Here is a 20,588-nt window from a genome sequence, read left to right on the forward strand (position 1 = left end):
CAACAGCACGTCTGGGGACCAACACTGATCTGCAGCTCTAAACAATCATTACGGCTCATTCACATGAAAAAGATGATTTGTGAAGACTCATTCTGTAATAAAACCTGCGTGCTGCTGATCCAGGGAGGAAAGCACTGGGGAGACCAGTTGATGCGGGCTGTTCTAAAAATATCAGTTTGTGCTGTCATCTGGTGAGAGTATGTCATCCTGTAATCTTGGCATCTGCAGGGACAGCAAGTTTCTGCCTAATTATTGCTGCTGAATCACATGACAAAGCATGAGGTACTAAAAAATGTATCTATATAAAACACCAACAGAAGAACACCCAAAACACAGGATCAGACCACTGTCCTGGCTTCAGCTGCTGTACACTCCCAACACAAGCCCATGGAGGCAATCCTGGTTTTTACAGATCTTTTTCCTGGGTTAACAAAAACCCCAAAACATAAAGCCAGATTAAAAAAAAAAAAAAAAACAAAAACAAAAACGACAAACCCAAAAGCCCTACTCCCAGAAGGAGTAAGCAATTCCTTGTGTTTGTGTGTCAGCTCCTGCTGCCTTCACACAGCAAAAGCCACAGCATCCCTGCAAGAGTAGGACCGGTCCCTGTGTGCAAGGGGCTTTGAGGGGCACTGCGGCCAGCGGGACCACGCGGGAGGCAGCCCCAGCAGGGTTTTCCTGGCTTTCCCCTCTCCTCCTCCCCAGCAGCCACGAGCACTGAGTTTGCTCCCGTGCCGCTGGTGTGTGCCCAGGGAGCAAGGAGCCTGTTCAGAGCAGGCCCTCCTTGGAGTTAATGAGATCCCTGTTCCCAGAAAAATACATTTTTTACATAGATATTTTTGTTCAAAGACTAAACTTGGCACATGTGATGTTTAGCTAGACACAAAACCACCTTTCAAAACTTGGGCTGGCTGAAACAACACTTAAATGTTAGAAGCATGCCACCGCCTTAACCACAAACCTGTTAGAAATGGAGCAGAAGAATTTGCTTGCTCCTGAATTTCCTTTAGATTTTTTAAAGGCAGCCAGACCCATCTTGGCTCCACGTAAGAAACCTGTCAGCCCTATCCCTAAGACTTCATTTATGAAAATAAGAGAGGAGGAAGCACAGCTACAGTCCTGAGGCTGTCAGTGTCCTAAGGCAAGAGATCCATCAATTCTGGTTTCCACATTTCAGCTTTCATGAGCCAAAAAGAAGATTTCTGGTAAATAACAAAAATCATCTTCCTCGTGGCATATTGTCCAGAGCTCTCCAATTTGAAAATCCATCCAAATGGAGATCTTTTACTGCCTATCTCAACTTTTAAGATGGTGGTACAGTGAACAGTGAGTTATCCACAGACCTATATATTTGTCATCTTTGGTATAAACTTCACTCAGAAACATGCTGAATGCCAATTAACAAATCAGCAAGTAGTCCAAACTGATATGGACTAATAAAATGTCAACAGACATTTCACGACGTTTCCTAGGAGTTTGCTTTATCAGAGATGTTAATCATCAAATTGTGTGAACATTACATGACGTTGCTAGTAGTAGCCTGTGCACTCTACTGCTACAGTAAAGTGACGTGGGACCTAGATGATGCTAGGTCAAAATGAGTGACTTCAACTGATCTGTGAAGTATTTTTACTTGCAATTTTTGAACATGTCACTGTGATGCCAGCACAGCTCTGTTATAGAGCCCAGAGGCATCCTGCTAAACCGCACATCGAAATCTCTCTCGGAAGATACAGCTAGACAAGATTTTCAGATGGTGAAACCGGCTCAAGAAATTCCTGCCCTGCTTGTGCTGAGCCATCTACCCCCTGCCCAAGCCCTGCCAGCATCGCTGCCTGCACAGCGCCACTGTAAACTGGATCACTGAAACAACTTAAGTAAAAACATCTTCTTGAATGGGTTTTGATGCTGGAGGAAACGTTTGCCCAAGTGGTAGCTGATCACTGGCTCCTGACCTTCCAGGCTGCAGCAAATGTCTTGAATCGTCTCCCCTGTCAGTCTGTTTAGAACTACTCTTTGGAAAATGCCAAGTCCCTTTGGACTCGCTGGCTGAAAAGGACCACAGAGAAAAGTGCAGAGTTGTGGGAACCCCAGGCTGAGAGAGAACCCATTAATTTCAAAATAAAAGGTATTCTAGAGACAGGCAAGGGAATAGTGACATCTTTATTTATTGATAAACAAGCTGAAAAAACAAGGTGATGATTATCTGAATGGGTGGAGGGCATATCTAGTGCTCTTGGGAAGCAGGCAGAGATAGAGGAATTGAAGCCCCAGATAGCTTAAGAGGGGAAAACTACGGCTGAGTGAACAAAGCAAGAAAAAAGCGTATTGATTTTCTCCTTTCCTTCTTGTAAGAGACAAAAAAAAAAAAACCCTCAAACCAAAACAAATCTGAATTTGTTTATATGCCTCAATGAAGGCCCCTCTGAAAGGCTGGGCAGGGCCAGCCTCACAGGCACAGGGCCAGGGCGGTAGGGCTGGGCAGGGCTCTCTCCAGGGACCGTGCACAGGCTCACAAGAAGCAAATGTGCACAGCCACTAAACCTGCAACGGTGGTGTCTCCTGCATGGGTTTTTCACTTCCCCTACGAAGAAACTGTAGTTGATTTTCTTCCAAAGTAAACCCCGCTCTATACCTAGAGTATGTATAAACTAAATACCTATGTATTTGGCTTCTTGCTTTTCTTCCCGAAAACTGACTCCAATGTTTCTCTTATTTTTCATAGAAAACACAGCACTCACTATTACTAGGTATGCCAATAATCCATTCTAACTGCTGCTGCCTGCCTGCAAAACACACCTGGACACCCTTGTGAAACAGATTTAGCATGAGCAAGCGCCAGGCTGTTCTGCTGAAAGCATTCCCCAGTCTTCGAGCCTGTAAAGATTCAGTATTGGGGTCATGAACTCTGCCGAGAACAGATTTTAATTCAGGGGTCCCTATTGCTACAGCAAAGCAGAGAAGTAACTGAGAAAGTAATTCAGAACGATTGCATCCGATATCATGTGAGGAGCCCCTATCAAAATATGAGATGCTCACAGGGAGTCAAACTCTCAAGCAGTGCTGCTTACGAGATGAGGAAGGGTGCATAAAGAACCAGCTCAGCAGAAATCATCTGCACTTGCACCTGATACCGGAGGCGCCCTGCAGCAGCCGGTCCACTTGTCAGGGAGAGGGAAAGAGGCTTCCACAGATGGCTGGACAGTAATCCACCGAGGAGAGCTGTCTCATTAATAAATCTGTCCTCTACAACGAGACTCTGCTCACACAGGTGAGCGTCAGCTCCTTTATTCGGGGGGAGCAGCCTGAGAAAGATGACGGCGGCTACGCTCTCCGTGACTGGCAGAGGCAGCGGTGAGGAGGTGGCATGGTGTGCCTCCTCCACGCTGCCCACGCAGGTGGCCCCGTGGGCAGCTCCTACCTGTACACAGCAAATGAAACTACAAAAGCAGGAGGCTGCCCTATTTGCCCGTGTTGAGCAAAGCTGGCAATAAGACAATAACATCTGTTTTTTAGGCCTCATTTGGTAGATTGTACTGTTGGATATTTCACGGCCATGAAGTTCCTACAGCCTCTTTTTTCTACCTCATGCAAATCAGTTTTAAAATCCAAACAGCTCATGTACCTGGAAGAAGAGAAAACAGGTCAGCAAGTGTGAACTTCTGCAAATTTTTGCTTCCTGGTTCACGAGTCAATTCTTTTTGTTCCCCTTTCCCTCCTTAAACTCTCCAGCACTGGAACTGAAGGAAAACTGGGACTCAGCTGTGGCCCTGGCCTTGCCAAACCACCACCTTGTGCAGGGTCTGCAGGACATGGTGTCCTCCACAGCCCAACTCCACAGCCTGTCCCAGCCGTGCACTGCAACGCTCTTGCTTTGAGCAAGAAGATGCAAAAGAACGAGAGGAAATCCTCCCGCCGACAAGAGAAGGGACTGTGCAAACTGACCGCCCCACCAGAGCGAGGCAGCTTTGCAGAACGACTGACGGGAGGACTCCTGTGCAGTCCTGTTATCCCTCACAGACAGCAAATCACTGCACATGTCTCCTGTGGTTACTCCATACACACAGGAGGATATTCAAGGGGTTCACCGCTGCTGCTCACCTACCACAAAGCTCCCCCTTGAGCATCTAACTATGAAACAGAGAATGAAAACTCAATTAAAGATGAAAGGGGCAAATTCTGCACCGTAAAGCCAAACGACATCAACTCCCTCTTTCCATCCTTCATCTAGAAAATAAAGAAGTTGGAAGTAAGCTGCAAACCAGATGAATGCCTTGTTTAACCTCACCACTGGGATACTCTACATACTATTCTGAAGTTAATAAAATACTTTTAATAATTTATAGCTAACCTTTTATCCTACTATGTTTTGAAATCTACTCTTTTATACTAATAAACAAAGGAGAAAGGGCACTTTGTGTGGCACCTACCCTATGAGTCAGCGAACCTGCACATGTGACCAGGCAGAGGTATGGGCAGGAGCCTGCAGAATCACAAAAGGATGACACAAACAATGCTTACAAGTTCAAATGCCCCTAGCTGTGGAAAAAAAGCGATGGAAAAAAACACATCAATCTGGAAAAAATTAATCTGAAGAGGCTAACATTTGAAAAGTACCTATGTCAGAATCCAAACCTGCAGATAATCTCATGGTGGAGTCCAAAAGAAAATTATATCCATCACCTCAGTCCAGGGGGGCAGACATCAACAATTTTTGCATATTTAAAACATGAAACCCCGGACATTCCTGGGCCCAGGATCCCACCTTTCCTATTTCAATATACAATTCCTCCATTTGCTATTTTTTTTTTTTTTCCCCAAGAAATATAGTTTAAAAAAACCCAAACAACTTCACTACCGTTGCTGTACCACGGCAGCAGTACAACTCTAACTCAGTCCAGATCTGTCCCACATACCCGACCCTCAGTGCACGCACCCATCTTGCAAAGACCCTCTTCCTCCTCCTCCTCCCCCGCAGTAACATTGCTCCGCTGACTGCAAAGCCCCTTGCCCCCTCCCCATGTAACACAGCTTGGCTCCATGCAGCATCAGCTGCAGAGAAGAATCCATCTGTTGCGACTTCAAAGAGGATGAGTTGGAGCTCTGTGATTCCTAAAAGCCACAAATATTCCACCTTGGTTTGACTGATTTGTCATTAACATTTCTCATGCCTAAATTAAGAAGGACGCAAAGCATCAGATGCGTGCTGACAGTGTTGCAGCCGAACGGCTTTTATAGCTTAGCCTCGTTTCCCTCCACACCTCCCATGTTTCTTGGTTGTGTCTGTTGCATACCAACACATAGCAAGCCATCACAAGCCAAATTAATACTATTAGTGTGCACTAACTATTAAGGGTTTGGTGCAAACTCCAATAAAACTAAGGAACCAATTATTTTACCACATCTATGGGGCACTGACCTGTTTGCCCATTTTCCCTGTTCTCAAAGATCCTTCAGCCTGGTACCCAACTCTGTGATGAAGCCTGTTTAGCACCAGTGAAGTTCCCCACATTCAGACTGACAACGTTCTGAGCTGAGATGAGGGAATCAAAGTTAAAATCCAGCCCATCTGCATCCATGAGTTCACTGCGGATAATGGACTCCATGTCACACTCCAGGCTCCCATTGAAAATATCCAGGTCCAAGTCACTTGGGAATTTCTCGTGTCCCATGACCGGGAGGTTCACGCTAGAGGAGTACAAAGAGGAGCCTGAGAGCGGGTCAGAAAGTGTTTGCATAGACTGGTTGACGGGTGACTGCTGATGTTTGGTGGATCCCAAGCTGTTCGAGTCACTCAAGCCTATGTTACTGATGGAATTGGACAAGGCACGGCTGCCACTAAGAGAGGAGTTGTGGGACTGGTGCTGGTGATGGGGCAGGCTCTGATTGACCAGACTGCCCTGGCTGGACTGCGCGGCAAACGACATCATGGGGTCGTTGCGGAGCATTATATTCCTGCGGGAATTCTGGGCAGACACAGCTGTGCTGGCTTGTGACATGAGTGGGTCAGACTGTGTCATCATGACATCGCTGTGACTCAGTGCATCAGAGGCGAGGAGATCCTGCAGCGTCTGGTTGTTGTAATGAGAAATGGAGGAGAAGGTGGCCTGCTTGTTCTCCTGAATGGTCTGCATGGGAGACTGGCGGAGGGAATTCAGGGACGATGGCCCGAACACGGCGTTGTTGAAACTACTCGACGGGGAACCCAGTCCTGAACCTTTGGAACCATAAGGAAAGCTGGAGCTTCTCTGCATTATCCCTCCTGTCGGCGACTGCTGGGAGGGAGGGAGTGTTATATTGTCCAAGAGATCATCCATGAGGTTATCTGTCAGTCCGTCGTTCAAATTCATCGTCCCAGCCATATCAGTCAACCTAGGCAACTCCACAGTACACGGTTTGTTTACCGATGGAGACAAGCTCGACGGACTACTGTACAGCATGGGAGAAAGCGGAGCATCGTCATCTTGAACATCATCTAGTTCGGTGCTTGCCAAAATCGGTGACAAGCGGCCGCTGATCGTACTGGCATTTGAATTCGTCCGGGAGCGAAAATCCGTCCACGCATCCAGCTCGTCGCTGCTGCGGGAGGTGGGACTCCCTGGCCACTTGGAGAGCTGAGAGGGGCTGTCCTCGCTCGTCTCCTGGGCGGTCTGCAGGGCTGCCTTTTTCTTAGCTGCCCGCCCTCTGCTCTTCGTGTACTTGTTGCTGTTGTCCATCGACACGGCACGTCTCCGGGGCGCCTTGCCGCCTTTTCCACCATCTGGATTGATCATCCACCAAGAGCTTTTCCCAGTGCCTTCATTCTGCACCCTGACGAATCGGCTGTGGAGTGACAAGTTGTGCCGGATCGAATTCTGCGGGAAAGGAACAAAACAAAACATCAAGACCGGCTCCCCACTTCTTCTGCCTCCCAACTCTCAATCATTAAACCAACGTCACGTGAAAACAGCAACATGAATAAAAGCATCGGGCCCTCCTGGACATCACCACGAGTTTCTTGGGTGGTGGATAGGGGAGGGCTGGAGCGCATCTGTAGCGTGCCAGCGTGCTGCTGCAAAGCAAGCCCCATGCTTGCGCCAGCTGTGCATCCCTGGTGCCCATGTCTACAACCCCCAAAACTGCATCCTAAGGAAAGGAGTCATTCCTGCTAGCAAGGAGTTAGATGTTTCTCCCTCGCTTCTGACTCAGGAGAAACCTCTACATTATCAGCAATCTTGCCACTAGTTCCTTGAAACACAAACTGCAAAGGCGCTGCAAAAATCTGGCAGGAGGGATAGTCACACTCATCACAGCCTCTGCAAATGTCTTTTAATTCTTCATGGGCATGTGTGTTGTGTATTTGTTATAATAATTCTTGAGAAAACTGCAAGTGCTGTTGCTCCTTTCCCACAGGCACTCTGTGCATGACAAAGCTGTACTTTCTCTCTTTGATTAGAGGCACCAGAATTATACCCATCCTGCAGTAGCTGGCCAGCTGTCCCCTCGCCATAGTATCCTCACAGTCTTCAAAACATGATGTGACACAGTACACAACAGTATCCCTGTCCCTGTAAGCTGCTAAGGTGTGGAGCTGTATAAAGCTGCTGTACAGGATGCTCAGAAATGCAGTACTTTCAGGGGAGTCTGTGCACTGTCTGCTCTTGCATATCACCTGCTTGCACTAGTCAGCAACATTTACCACCCAAAACCCATGCTGGCTCAAAACAATTATAATATTACCTCAGGAATGAGAAAGAGGCTGAGAAAACCAACTCACGGTACCCCTAGTGAAATGACTCCAGCTTTAAACCAAAATAACCGAGATGAAAATCCCACTCCACTCATACTGCTGATCTTGGACTTAAAATATGGCTCAAAGGAAGGACAAGCAAATCGTCTTTGTTAGTGAGAATGCTTCCAGGTTTTGTTTTGTTTTGTTTTTTTCCATGTGCAAGTCAAAAGATTTTCGGATCTATCTATCTCATATTCCTTTGACGAAACAGTTGTGCTATTCCCCCAGGCTAAAGTTAAGAAAGTTGCATAAGTTCTTTTTTCTTAAATTTTAGCAATTAGCAGGTACATCTATAAAGAGGATAAAATCACGTTTGTTCTACCAGCACATTTTAAAAACACAAAGTCAAAAGGATCAGAGAGTTATCAAACTACCCAGGACAAGTGTCCTTCATTTACAGAGCACTGAAGAAATTCCAGATTTAAATGGGCAAAGAATGAATCGATCAACAAATCATTCATAAGCATCTCAACATTTGCATCCTTAGGATAAATGGATGTTTGACATTAGTGAAATGGAGGCACATTTGATGTATAAAGAAATACAGCCCAGCTCTTTTTAAACAATTCTTGTAAGTATAAAATGCCTTTATTTTCCCCTGCTAAGTGTTGTGGGTTTTGTCAGATTGTGAAATGGAAAACATGCCTGAAGTTCTTCTCGCACGCAGACAGCAGACGCAGTTGTGATTATCACTTAATGAAAAGAGAAATCATATGGACCACGGTTCAAAATAGCAACTGTTATGTTTTAAACAATTTGCACAAAACAGCAGACCAGATTTCACAGACGTACTCAAGAGAAGTTTGGGTCAGTGCCTCAGCTATACACTCATCCATTTCTAAGGGACTATCGTTCCATCAAAATATGGTGAATTCAGCTGCAGCACAGTAATTCTTCAGTCTAAGGAAGGAAAGAGCTTTTAATTATTTAACTGATAACATTTTAACGATATATTGAGTCTGGTAACACTGTTTCTAACTTCTAATAACTAGGTGCCACTGCTTACTTCCTCATTTCTCTCAACTGGCTGGAGAACTGCTGTTTTTTTGAAAAACCTTTGTTGATATTCCATCTTGTACTGCATCAATGCAGGTAGCTCTCACATTCATCCTCTGTCACTTTCAGGGACAACCACTTGTGAGAACATCTGCATGGGGATCTCTCCTCACAGAGAGCCAGCGGCAGGACAAGGACAACCAGAGCTAGATCACCACACCAAGCCAGGCTACAAGAGCCATGCAAAACCACGCTGTTCCCCGCCTCAAAATGCTGGGTATAAGAATACACGGCACCATGACTCCTGCTAATGAAAAAAATCTTAGAAAACACAGAAAAGACACACCCATGTTGGCATATGCAGCGTGCCACATAGCTTCAGCTATAAAAACATTCAGCCAAAGTGTCAGCAGACAACAGTTTTCAACCTATAGGTTTCTCATAAAACGGTTTATTTCTGCTGGTGGTAGCTGTAGGATGAAACTATTTGGCCTAAAACCATGAAAAAGCCTAAATGGTAAAATTCTGAGACAGGTACCTTTCAAGATGCATGTGTGGATATGTGTGCACACGTGTAATTTTCTTCTTATGATATCTTTTCACTCAGTGTCGGTATTACACAAGTAATAAAAGAATGGAGCAATGCTTTTGTGTTGAAAATTGGTGGTTATAAAAAATCCAAGCAGTTTGTTTTCCTTTACATTAAGCAATATGCCACTTACACTCTGGCTTCTGTTTTTCTTTACTTTTCTTCTGTAGGAAGACTGTTTTCTTAAGCGTAATTATGGGCCAATTTATTTTTGTGTACCCCATCTCCACCCTCTGTTCAAACACTGCCTTAAAACCCACTTCTTTCACGTAACCTCCCCCGCTAACCTCTTCAGCAACAGCATCTGAGTTTCTTGGTTTCTCCTTGTGTTGGATGCTCTGCCAAATCAAATTAGAGCTGGATTCTATTACCCTTTCACATGCAAGTTTTGCCACAGAAGTCGCTGGGATTGGTAACTCACATCAGTCTGTTGCGCTGTTCTACCAGGTTGCAATCTGGATGGAAATAACTGTATTTTCTACCTGGTTTCTGAGCTGTCAAAGAATGCTCCCATCTGCTTAAAATACAGGAAAATACCACAGGACAATCTTCACTCATAACCACATGCATTAGTAATATATGACCATGCGACAAACCACAAAGGAGGTGGGGAAGCGAAGAAAATACAGTTTATCATTTGAACCCAGTGCTCATCAAATTAATGGGGATTTGACTTTGATTTATATGGGAGAAGGATTAGGCCATGATGACGGAAACATAACACATTTTTCCACGCCAAAATGCAATGAGAAACTTTAAAAGTTCTATAAAGGAACTTCCATCATCTGTCCTGGAGACCATATGTAGATGGGACAGATGCTAGCCAGGCTGCAGACTCTTTGGAAGGAGCTCAGATACCACCGATGGGTACAACATATGGACTGTACAAGAGCAGAGTAGAAAAGAAATATGATGAGCTCCTGCCTTTATTAGCATTACTATTCATACCGGACTTGAAGAACGGTGTGCGCTCTCCCACAAGCCAGAAGACTGAAGTCCCTGCACGTAGGATCAAGAGCATCCCACGCGGCATTCAGCCCAGCCCAGCCCAGCCCAACTGGGTCCGGGTCCCCCGGGGAGGTAAGAATGACCAGCCCTGGAGATGAGGAACACCCAAGGCAGGTCACCCATGGGGTGAGCAGAGGGTGGTGTAATGCCACAGGCAAGAAGTGCTGCTACCCTACCTGGGCTTGGGGTGACAGCTTCAGGAGAAGGGGTGCAGCTGGTGCCAAACAGTAGTCAGGGCCATGACACAAGGGGTGACAGCACTTCCCCCAAACTTGGGGCCACACTTTCAGCTTTTATAAACATTGACCCACCGCACTGCATTTTGTTCAGGTAATACTCAAGGGAACCAGCTACATTTTGCTCACCAAAAAAAAAAAAAAAAAAAAAAATCAAGAAATTGACCACCATGTCCTCATTACACATGTCCCTCTTGGTATTTTGATAAGATTGCAAATGGGTAAGCTCCCAGAGAGGACACTCAAACATTTCCAAAGTGCCTTATACCTGATTTGATATGAATAACCGAATGAGTCTCCCAGGGAGGTTGGGACTGCATGTTATTTCAACACTCAGCCCTGGTCAGGCCACAGCAGCAAATGCGTGAGCCTTTAAAAAGGAGAAAATTTCTCCTCCCAGTGCCTGTTTTGGCCTCTTCCAAGCTGTGTTTACCTTGTGGAGCCCGTCCATTAACTCAGACACCAGCTGCAAGTGCTTCCACTGCAGTACAGAGTCTTTTTTGTCTGGAAGCAACATGTGGTATCAATTTATCATCCTCAACAACGCAACAAGGAATCCACTCACTTTAAAAATAAAGAGAGAGTTGTGTAACTTAACTCTTAAAAGCCCCCGCTTTAAAAAAAAAAAAAAAAAAAAAAAAGCCTAAAGATTAGCAAGATGAGGTGCAGCTGGTGGTTGCTGCATCCAAGTTACACACTGGTCTGTTTTTATTTCAGTGTTTTGTAGTGAGTGGCTAATTCGTTGTTTCAGATACAGGCTCCTGAACTGTAAAGTTATGGCTACAAATCAAAAGCAGTTGTTTATTTTAACAAGTGGGATACTAGGACATGATGGGAGAAAAACAAATGTTATCTGCAGACCCATAAATGCTGCTAGTGCTCACTTGGGACAATTATACTTCATTTTATACTGTATTAACATCTTTAATGTTCTAACTTCACTGTATGAAGTTGTCCGGTAGCCACACAGTAGAGAAAGGTATCAGATCCAGTACCATTGAAAAGAAGCCATGAAAATAACTCCAGCTTATCAGCCTCCAAGCTGACCGGAGGGAGCCTCGCTTCTCCATGGCTCTGCTGGTTCACTTGAATTTCAGTTGCCAGTCTGCGTCACCTTGATCAAAATGTCAAAGAACAAATCTCTGTTGGGATGAACATTCCTACAGAGAGCCCCCACCAAAAATCATTTCTTTAAGAAAAGCAAAATGAAACAAACTACTTTCTTTGCATTCAGCTGCTGCTGAAACATGAGGCTGTGAATAATCCAACACATTTTGCCCACCTGTCCAGACCAGTGTCTGTACTGTCTTATGAAGTAACTCCAAATCTGCTTCAACTACCAGTTTTACATCTTGTTTGCTTTAAAGTCACCAATGAGATTCAATTGCAAGTAAACAAGAAAACAGGTAACAGTGACTCCAAAATGATGAATAATTAAAGTTTCCAATTGTGTGCATGTATGTAGGAATTTCTGGTGAAAGGGATTTGCGAGTCTAGTCAAGGAGATATTTAGGAAGCACCAACCTGTTGGTTCCATACAGTCATTTTCTGCCTAGCTCTGTAAGGCTGCAGTGCTGCTTTTCTCAAGCAAATCCCCAACCTAAAGAGGTCTCAGAATTTCTTCCTCTTTTCCATGAGTTTTTGCAAACCAGAAAAATACCTATAATTTAACAAAGTGGTGAGGGTGCTCTGGAGATGTAGAAAAAGCAAGAACTAAAACATGAAGAAAGGCCTCCCACAATATCTATCCAGCCATGTTGTACCAATATACATCTTTTTCCACATAAAACCAAATATTAGGTATTCCAGATTGTTATATTTTCCCAAAATATGGAAGTTGCAGGGGAAAAAAAAAAAAAAAAAAAAAAAGCATTAAGCAAATTACACACAGAAAAAGAACTTTTTCCTGACACCCAAATGTTTTCAATACTTGATGTTTGGTATCATCTGCAAGTTCCTAAGGCAGCTCCCACAAATCCCACCAGATGTTCAGCAGAAGCAGGTGGCGAGAGCGCACCAGGGTCCCACAGGGAACATCCCTTCGCACCCAGCTGGCAAAGGCCATCGTCCTCACAGCCCGGGAAAGGGCAAGTGGGATGTCACAGGCTCAGCCCTACCCAAAGCATGCCCCTTCTGCAGGAAAAGGGAAAAAAAAAACCCCATAGATTTAGGGGGAAAAGAGTGAGCTCAGCATCTGAAGGGTGGCTCTGTGGATTCCCCTCCTCATCTTCTCTTCAAAGGAGTATTTCTGGCCTTGGTGGTTGGGGAATGACTAGAAGAGCCCCCACTGTAATTAGCAATCTGCCTGTGTCTCTGCCCGCTGTCCCCTACCCCTGGGAAGAACAGAAAACCTTGAGGGATATTAAAGCTCCCTGGGCGAACATTAAGCCCAGCAAAGATTTATCCTCCAAAATGTGCTGGCTCAGACAGGAGAGCAGTGCGCGGCGCTGCCTCTGTCCCACACGCAGGGCGCCGCGCGCTGTGCCAAATTAGGACAGGAGAAGGTGATTAGCAGAGGGAAAACAAACCCTCCCTAATGACAGGCGCCTTGCTCCCTGCCACAAGGGCAGGCAGTGAGCGATGTGCCCGCCAAGGAGGTTTATGCCCTCCCTTTTGAAACGAAAAGCATCTCAACGCATGGAGCTATGGGAACTGAGTCACAACTTAATCAAAAGTTTTTCCAAAAAAAATAAAATTAAAAAAAAAAAAAATTCTAGCTAAAACAACTGCTGCCTCACTCTTTGCAAGCAGTGATACTGCAAATTGCTACACTGACGTAAATAAAACTTAGCTGAAAATATACGCTGCCTGGAAATTGTCTCAGAGCATCACGCTTCCAGTTAGCAGAAAAATCTCCAGTTACTTTACAGTCAGACACCCTCTGACCACAGGAGGACTCTAATAAATAACATTTGTTTTGTTGTGAGAAGAACATGCCGGTTGTCATTTATTTTTTTTCCATTGGGTGTTGCAAGATGGGAAACAGAGAGCAGGGAAAATGCTGATACTTTTATGCAGCTGTGGAGCCAGAACAAGGCTGGGCTTTCCAGCAACTCCTCCTGCCCTCAGGAGCCATGTACCCCACCATCTTTTGCTACAGGAAGTCCCCTAAAAAAATGAAGCATTAGCTTCTGCGTGCAATGGAGATGTTTTTACATGTTAGAATGGGATTTGGGAATCAGGAGGCAGGCACCGTCATCGGGAGGTTGCTAAAGACACCTTGTCAAGAGCCGCCTTCTTCACTCTCTTCCACACACTTTGTATCATGACTGCCCCAAATTCAATAATACAATTGATTTCAATCAAAGGATTTAATTTAATTAAGAGCAGGAATTTACTTTAAGGTACTGTTCTTGCAAGATGCTGAATTCATTAAAATCCCAAGGCAGCTCAGAGCAGGCTTGACTGGGACATGAACACAGTCAGCAAGAGAATGGAAGATGTTGCCCCTTACTGAACTTAAACCCAAGGAGTTGCACACAAAAAAGCTGCAGTCGATACACATGGCTGGGTCTTTGCAGAGACAGATCAAAACAGTTCTAGTTTCTCTTCAGGAGTGGTGTCACCAGCAGATAACATCTTTTTATTATTATTATTTTTCCTTAATGACAAACCCCAGCATTTAAAGTCTTTCCACTGTAGGAACTTTGAAAATGACACCACACTGTATTTGTGGAGCCCCTTCAGCACTGCATTGCTGCACTTCTCCCCTGCTGTGCCACGGAGCCCCAAGAGAAGTTCAGGCACACACAGCTAACCAACCCGACTCTTATACATACAGTAACTCTCAAAAAACCCCACTGTCAGCACAGCCCCAATCCACAGCTGCTGAAGCTACTGGAAAAGTCCTCACAAACCTCAGTGGTCACCCAGTTAGACCTCAATGAAAACAATGCAATTTTACTGCGAGGCAGACTTTCACCCTGAAGGATTTGGGTTTGTTTTGATAGAAAGAAGAACTAGAAGGGAAAAAAAAAAAAAAAATCCCTCTGTTTTTTGTTTCTTAGATGCTAAAATCCCAGCACCACTCTCATGCAGTGTTGTAGAAACCAGAGTGCTCAATTCTATTTTCGCTCATTCCCAGCATATGGCCGTTACTATACATCAACTATTTAGAAACAAGTATGGGCGTTCTTTCATGCTTTTATAAATAAATGTGAGTGATGCTATTGCTTATAATAATTCACTAAAAATAGTAGCTTCCCATGGATGATCACAAAAGCCTCTCATTGCTGAATCACCTATTATAAATCTTTATTTTTTGAAAATTTTTTGCAGTCATGTGTTGATTTTTTTTTTAACACTTTCTAAGCCTGCGAAATGCAACTAAACCAACAATAACTTCCACTGCACAGTGGCAAGGAAAGAGTAAAATCCATGTGCATGAGGAAAGTCTTCCAGGGCTCCTGCCTTACTGAAGTGCAAGGCTCCCTTGCACGCAGCTCTGTAAAGTGTTAGCTCTGAAATGATAGATTGTTAAATACCCGGGCTGGATTAATTGGAAGTGTTGAGCTGCGCACATAAAACTGCAAATCTGGTGACAGTTATGGCTGACATGTGACTGATGAGAGGAATAGATCTGATACGCTGTCGCCTGACTGAGTTTGATCAGGCCTGAGCAAGCCCTTCAAAAGCCAGCACAGGCACCCAAGACCTTCTCGAGAGAAAGCCTTCAAGCAACCTCCAAAACAGCCTCCAGTATTTCTGCTGTGTAGACTAACCTGAAACAGGACCCCTCTCCCGCGCTATTTTAAGCACATAATTAGTTTATTATTGAACCAGAAGATACTATCTGATTTTTAAAAAAAAGGTGCATTGTAAAATATGTTGTGCTTCATCCAGTAGCTGACGTGGCAAAGGGAACAGTTGTGCTCCAGGGACCCGAGCACGGGGAGAAGCTGCGGACACACCTAAGCGTGACTCTCCGTGGGGCTGACCCGCTGGCTTTTAGGGGCAAAACCCCTTGGGAGCCTCATGGGAAGGGCAACCAGTGTGGCAATGCACAACGGTGACTCCAGATACTCACTGAGTGACTGCAGTGCCAGTGTGGACGGGGTGTGAACTGGGAGGCGAGGGATGAGGGAACAGAACAACTTGAAAAACAGGTATCTCCTCCTTCACGACTTGGGACTGGGTAGCTATGGCACTACCAATACATACCTGTGCACTCTACAAAACGTAATGGCAGCTATAAAATATTAATGCCTTTTGAAAGTAGAAAGTGATCAGCTTTCCCTTTGATGTATTCTCATGTGCATTCTGCTTTCGTCCTGAGAATAACACACAGGTCCTCCCTAGCCTCTTGGTTTCTTATGGTTTCCTACATTTTCCCTCCATGTTGGGGAACACTACATTTAGGAACATATTTGAAAAATCGTACAGACTTGATTTCTGTATAGACAAACCAAGCTCATGCCATGACAGATGACATGGATGGACAAAAACATCCATCTCCTCACTGTTTTTACACAAACAGTAGCAAGTTGGGTTTACTTCAGGAGTCCTTCCCTAGTCCGTTCTTTAATCTGACTTCCACGTGGCTTTAGTTTCCACACTGTGACGCCCTGGCTGTAATCTTCAAGTTGACAGCATCTGATTATCTTCTTCTTCCCTATGGAGAAAAGCTTTTTTACAGCCTTAAAATTTAACTCTCTTTACCCAGCCTGGGCAGCCCCAGGTTAGAGCTTGACATCCAAGCTAGCCAGGCTGGTTCACCCCAGCAGTCGTGGGGAGAAACGGGAACCTCCAGCAAATGAGCCCACCAGCCCGTCTTCCCATTTTCCCCTCCAGGTGCCCGGCCCTCTCCATGGCAGGACGTGGATCTCACCCTTGGCACAGGGAGCCTTTGGGATGTTGGCTTCTTTGAGATGTCGCTCCCAGCGTCTCCCAGGGCATGGTGGTTTCAGAGAGCTTGCCCTCACCCTCTCTCTACCCCTCTGGATTCGTCCCAGCCTCACCTAACCGCAGTTACGAACTGTTTTAGTTTTCAGCGAACCTCACCTCATTCAGATGACTTGCATGTTACTGGTTTTACTGGATTTTTTTAGATTTATTTTCTGTTCACTGCAGGGGTAAAATATACCTGAAGATCTGACAAAAGGGAAGATGACACCTATTACGCTGCCAATGAATCAGCCCTTTGCTACAAGCAAGCAGGACATTCCTGTTTCACATGCAACTGGCAGCAGCACCATCCCAGAAACCTCAGCACTCAGCATCCAGGTGAATGCACAGGTATGAAAGTAATTTTTTTTTTTTTTTTTTTTAAGCTATTTACCTAATCTGAGACGCATCACTGTCATTGATACAATCACAATCACAAGTGCTAAATGTTGAGCCTAAAGCTAGGCTGCGTCAAAATGCTCTGGCACTTCCTGATGCTTTGTTAGCACCCCACCCTGACACTGGAGCCCACATAGCAGAATGATGAGTGGAGGAGCTCTCTCATGTGCCCGGTTTGAACCCGTACACATGAATAACCCCTCCTGAAGCCAACACTTGGGCTGTGGTGCGGCCCTTGTAGCACTCAGTACAGAGGCTGGGACATTTTTCAGAGGCAGCTGTGGAGCCACAGGCTGATGGGTTTCAGTACCTCGACTGTGCCAACAGTCAAGGTCATCACCAGGTACTAGGACAAGAATTACCTACCCTGTAGGTTGCAGTCTGGTTGAGCTCCCATTGCGGGAAGGACTGCACAAGTAAAAGACACTTGCATCTGGAAGTTTACATCCACAACAGGCAGACAAAGAAGCATTAATTCAATAAAGATGCTACAGTACATAAAATCAAAAGGCTTACTTTGGTTTCATTGGCTAGCACAAACCAGCCTTGTCTCACCTGCTCTTCAGGACAAGCATTGAGGCAATCTCTCAGTACCCTGAGATGGTGTCACCTCACAGACACCATCCCCTGCTCTGGAAAATTGTAAATATTGACTTGCTGAATCAAAATGTATGCACCTTGGGGTTGCAGTAGCTGTACGTACTCTGAGATACCCCCACAATCCCTCCAGATAGGCGCTTTCTTACAGTCCTAGACAGGCAGATGAATTTCTGCTTCTCAGAAAAACTGGTCCCAGACCCCAGGTGGGTTGGGTGGACACATGTCACATCCTGGTTTTAGGGGACGATCGTTGAGTTATGTTAGTGGAACTAACATAGTGGAACTACTATTGCTTTTTCAACACCTCTACACATTCAAGACACAGGGCAAATTTTAAAGGGTGATGCTAAGAAAGATGGTGCCTTTGTACATCATCTTTTTTTTATGACACGGTTCACAGTGTTCATAGCTCAAGAATGCAAGGCTTCCTAAGTATGCCAGGTATCATTTTCATAACAAAGGTACACAAGAAACTAGCACCTTCAAGTCGCAGCTTAACAGTTGAGGGCAGAAAGAGCGAGCATTGGCAGATGCTTATGGGGATATTTTCCATCCTTCTGGGACAGGTAAGGGACCCAATACCAAGCAAACACCCTGAGCAACATGTATGCGCATATATTATGCCAGGTCTGCTAATAATATTGTAATTTGAGCTGATATGCAAAATATAAAACAGGCTAACACAAACTAGCTTTATGTGCTTTTTTTTTTCTTCTTTCTTTTCTTTTTTTCTGTATTTAAAGTTTAGAGGAGATGGGACATCTAGAAAAATAGAAACAAAGGTTAAGATTAGCAAAGTGGGGAATGAAAAAATTAAGGAGATGGAAGAGTTCACGCTTGTCTCTAGTCAGACTTTTTTTCAGAACTGGTGGAAACTCATTCTGTTTGTAGGATCTGACCATATGCCCTGTTGCAAAGTGAGATTCTCACCTGCAAAGGCTTTTGCCTGTATCTAAATGCATACCCGGTGAGCTGCTTCGTGGACTTGAACAGGAATGCTCTCAATGTGGAGGGTTAGATATGCACCGGTCTTCGCCTGCCTTTGCCTTACTGACAAGGATAAACAATAGGAGACAGAAATTCCCAATTTCGTTCACAGGCAAGTTTCAAAGCTTGCAAAAGTTAATGAAAACCTTCCAGTGGTTTTGTATCAGGCTCTTTTTGAGGCGAAAATGAACCATATTAATTATTTTCAGCAGTAATGGGTTCTTGGTGCCATCCAATCACAGCTATAATCCCAGCGGCCCTTCCAAAGCAGAGTGACAGCTGAGTCACTAATGTTAAAACAGGAATGAGAAAAGGAAAATGAAAAAGAAACTAGGCTACTTCCCCTGAGGAGCTAAATACAGTATTTAATGGCATCTTTTTATAAGGTTAACAAATCAAATGCTTCAGCTATGAATTGTTGCCATCATCATAACTGCAAAAGGATGACCCTGGACAACCTATCTCCGTCTAGGTTTTTTCCTCCTGTGACACATAAATAAGGAGGAAGAGGCTGGGAGGCAGACCAGCCTTTCATCACACTCTGGGCCTTCCGAGAAACAGGTAGCAATAAGGGTTCAGCAGGACAAACATCAGCGCTGTCAACGGAGGGGGAAGACAGCGGGAGGGAGCAGATGGGTCCCCTCTTGTTTAACTCACACTGAAGAGCTGTCCTCCCCCCTGTCCCACTGCCCTTAAATGAGTGTGTCGAAAGCAATTAAAGTCAGGATGGCGAGAAACCTTAAAGCAGTATGCACAGAGGAGCATCTTTTTTCCAATGCTGCAGAAGTGTTGGGCACTTTGGACTCCATGTTGCTCTAAGTCGCATTTTATTAAGTTGCATTTTAGTGAAGTAGCTTAATATAGGCATATGCCAGAAAGTATCCATCCAGCAGAATGTTAAGGACTCAAGCTGATTTTGCAGGAAACCAGCTGCATCTACCTGACAAGCCTTCTGTATTAGGAGATCCTAAATGTACTCACAAGGCATTATGGCACAACGGGGTGAAATTTTAGCTCATTTTCACCACCCTCCTGCTGCTCCAGCGCCACACTTGTGAGAGACAACCCGGGCTCAGGGCTGCACTGGGCGAGCTGCTCTACAGCTCCAGGCCTCAGCAAATGGTTCCCAGTGCAAGAGCCAACAACGTAATCACGAATGCCATGGGAGTACGGGGTGGTTCGAAATGCCGCCTCCTGATTTGACAGCAGTGCCAAACATCGGCGTGCCCAAGATACTGGCACGCAGGGAGCTGGGCCACCTGGGCAGATAGTTCCTGGAAAGATCATGTGTGCTTGGACTAACCTTCCTCCGTGAGGCCGATGCCAGGGTGTGCACGTTGGACAGCGGTGGCACTGCGTTTTTATGTTCTTTTTAGGGAGCCACCTTCTCTGAGTTCCAGGGCCTAACTCGGCCCTGCTTGCCAAACATGCAAAAGTTCTATTTAATTAATCCCATGCATGTCTTCAGCAGCCTCTCCATTCAGTTGGCTTCAAGCACCCCATCCATGCCTTATCACAAACTCTGTCCACGTTATTATGATTACTTTAAAGGATAATGCGAGCATGATGATGAATAGCAAGTCATTGCCGTTTGTGCAAGAAGTCTGGCTGACCTCTGCTGGACTCCCCGCAAGAGAAAAAATTTGCAGGATTAGGACTGAAACCTCTAGACAGGGTCATCTGTTCCCTCTGCCCACCCCCTCTCCCTTGGCTCTAGCATCCAGTACATGCTGTCCTCTTCGCTAATTCAACTCAGTCCTTAAGGCTTTAGACATGAATGAAGAAAAGCAGAACGAGCAAGCTCTGTGATTCAGGGGTATTTAGAAGAGGAAAAAAAGGGCAACTTTTAGGTAGAATCTGCCAGGAGGAGGAGAAGGAATTGGTCCATGTGCCAAGAGGCAATAGTCCATACTCTTTGAATTTCAAAAGCTTTCAGGAAAGACGACCTCCAGATACTTTCACAATCTACTCTGAACAAGTCACCGTTTGGTACTCTGCTGGTTTTTACCTCCTCTCCTTTCTTCCACCTAGATAACTTTGTTTTTTTCACTTGGTGAAAGGCACAATAATAACTTTAAATAACTTTACTCCACCATTTATGGGCACTTATAAGTCAATT

General features: G+C 45.0%; 1 protein-coding gene across 2 annotated transcripts in view; it reads right to left on the minus strand.

Moving 5' to 3' along the window:
- The window catches only part of FOXO3 (forkhead box O3), a 95,425-nt gene that overhangs the window by 11,308 nt on the left and 63,529 nt on the right, over nucleotides 1-20,588 (minus strand). For both annotated transcript variants that reach the window (XM_042803662.1, XM_042803663.1), the window contains exon 2: nucleotides 5,420-6,854. In XM_042803662.1, the coding sequence (XP_042659596.1) occupies nucleotides 5,454-6,854 (1,401 nt within the window). In that variant the 3' untranslated portion in view covers nucleotides 5,420-5,453. The remainder of the gene's footprint in view (nucleotides 1-5,419; nucleotides 6,855-20,588) is intronic.

Source organism: Tyto alba, unplaced genomic scaffold (assembly GCF_018691265.1).
Source record: "Tyto alba isolate M040663 unplaced genomic scaffold, T.alba_DEE_v4.0 Super-Scaffold_40, whole genome shotgun sequence".
Taxonomy (NCBI): domain Eukaryota; kingdom Metazoa; phylum Chordata; class Aves; order Strigiformes; family Tytonidae; genus Tyto; species Tyto alba.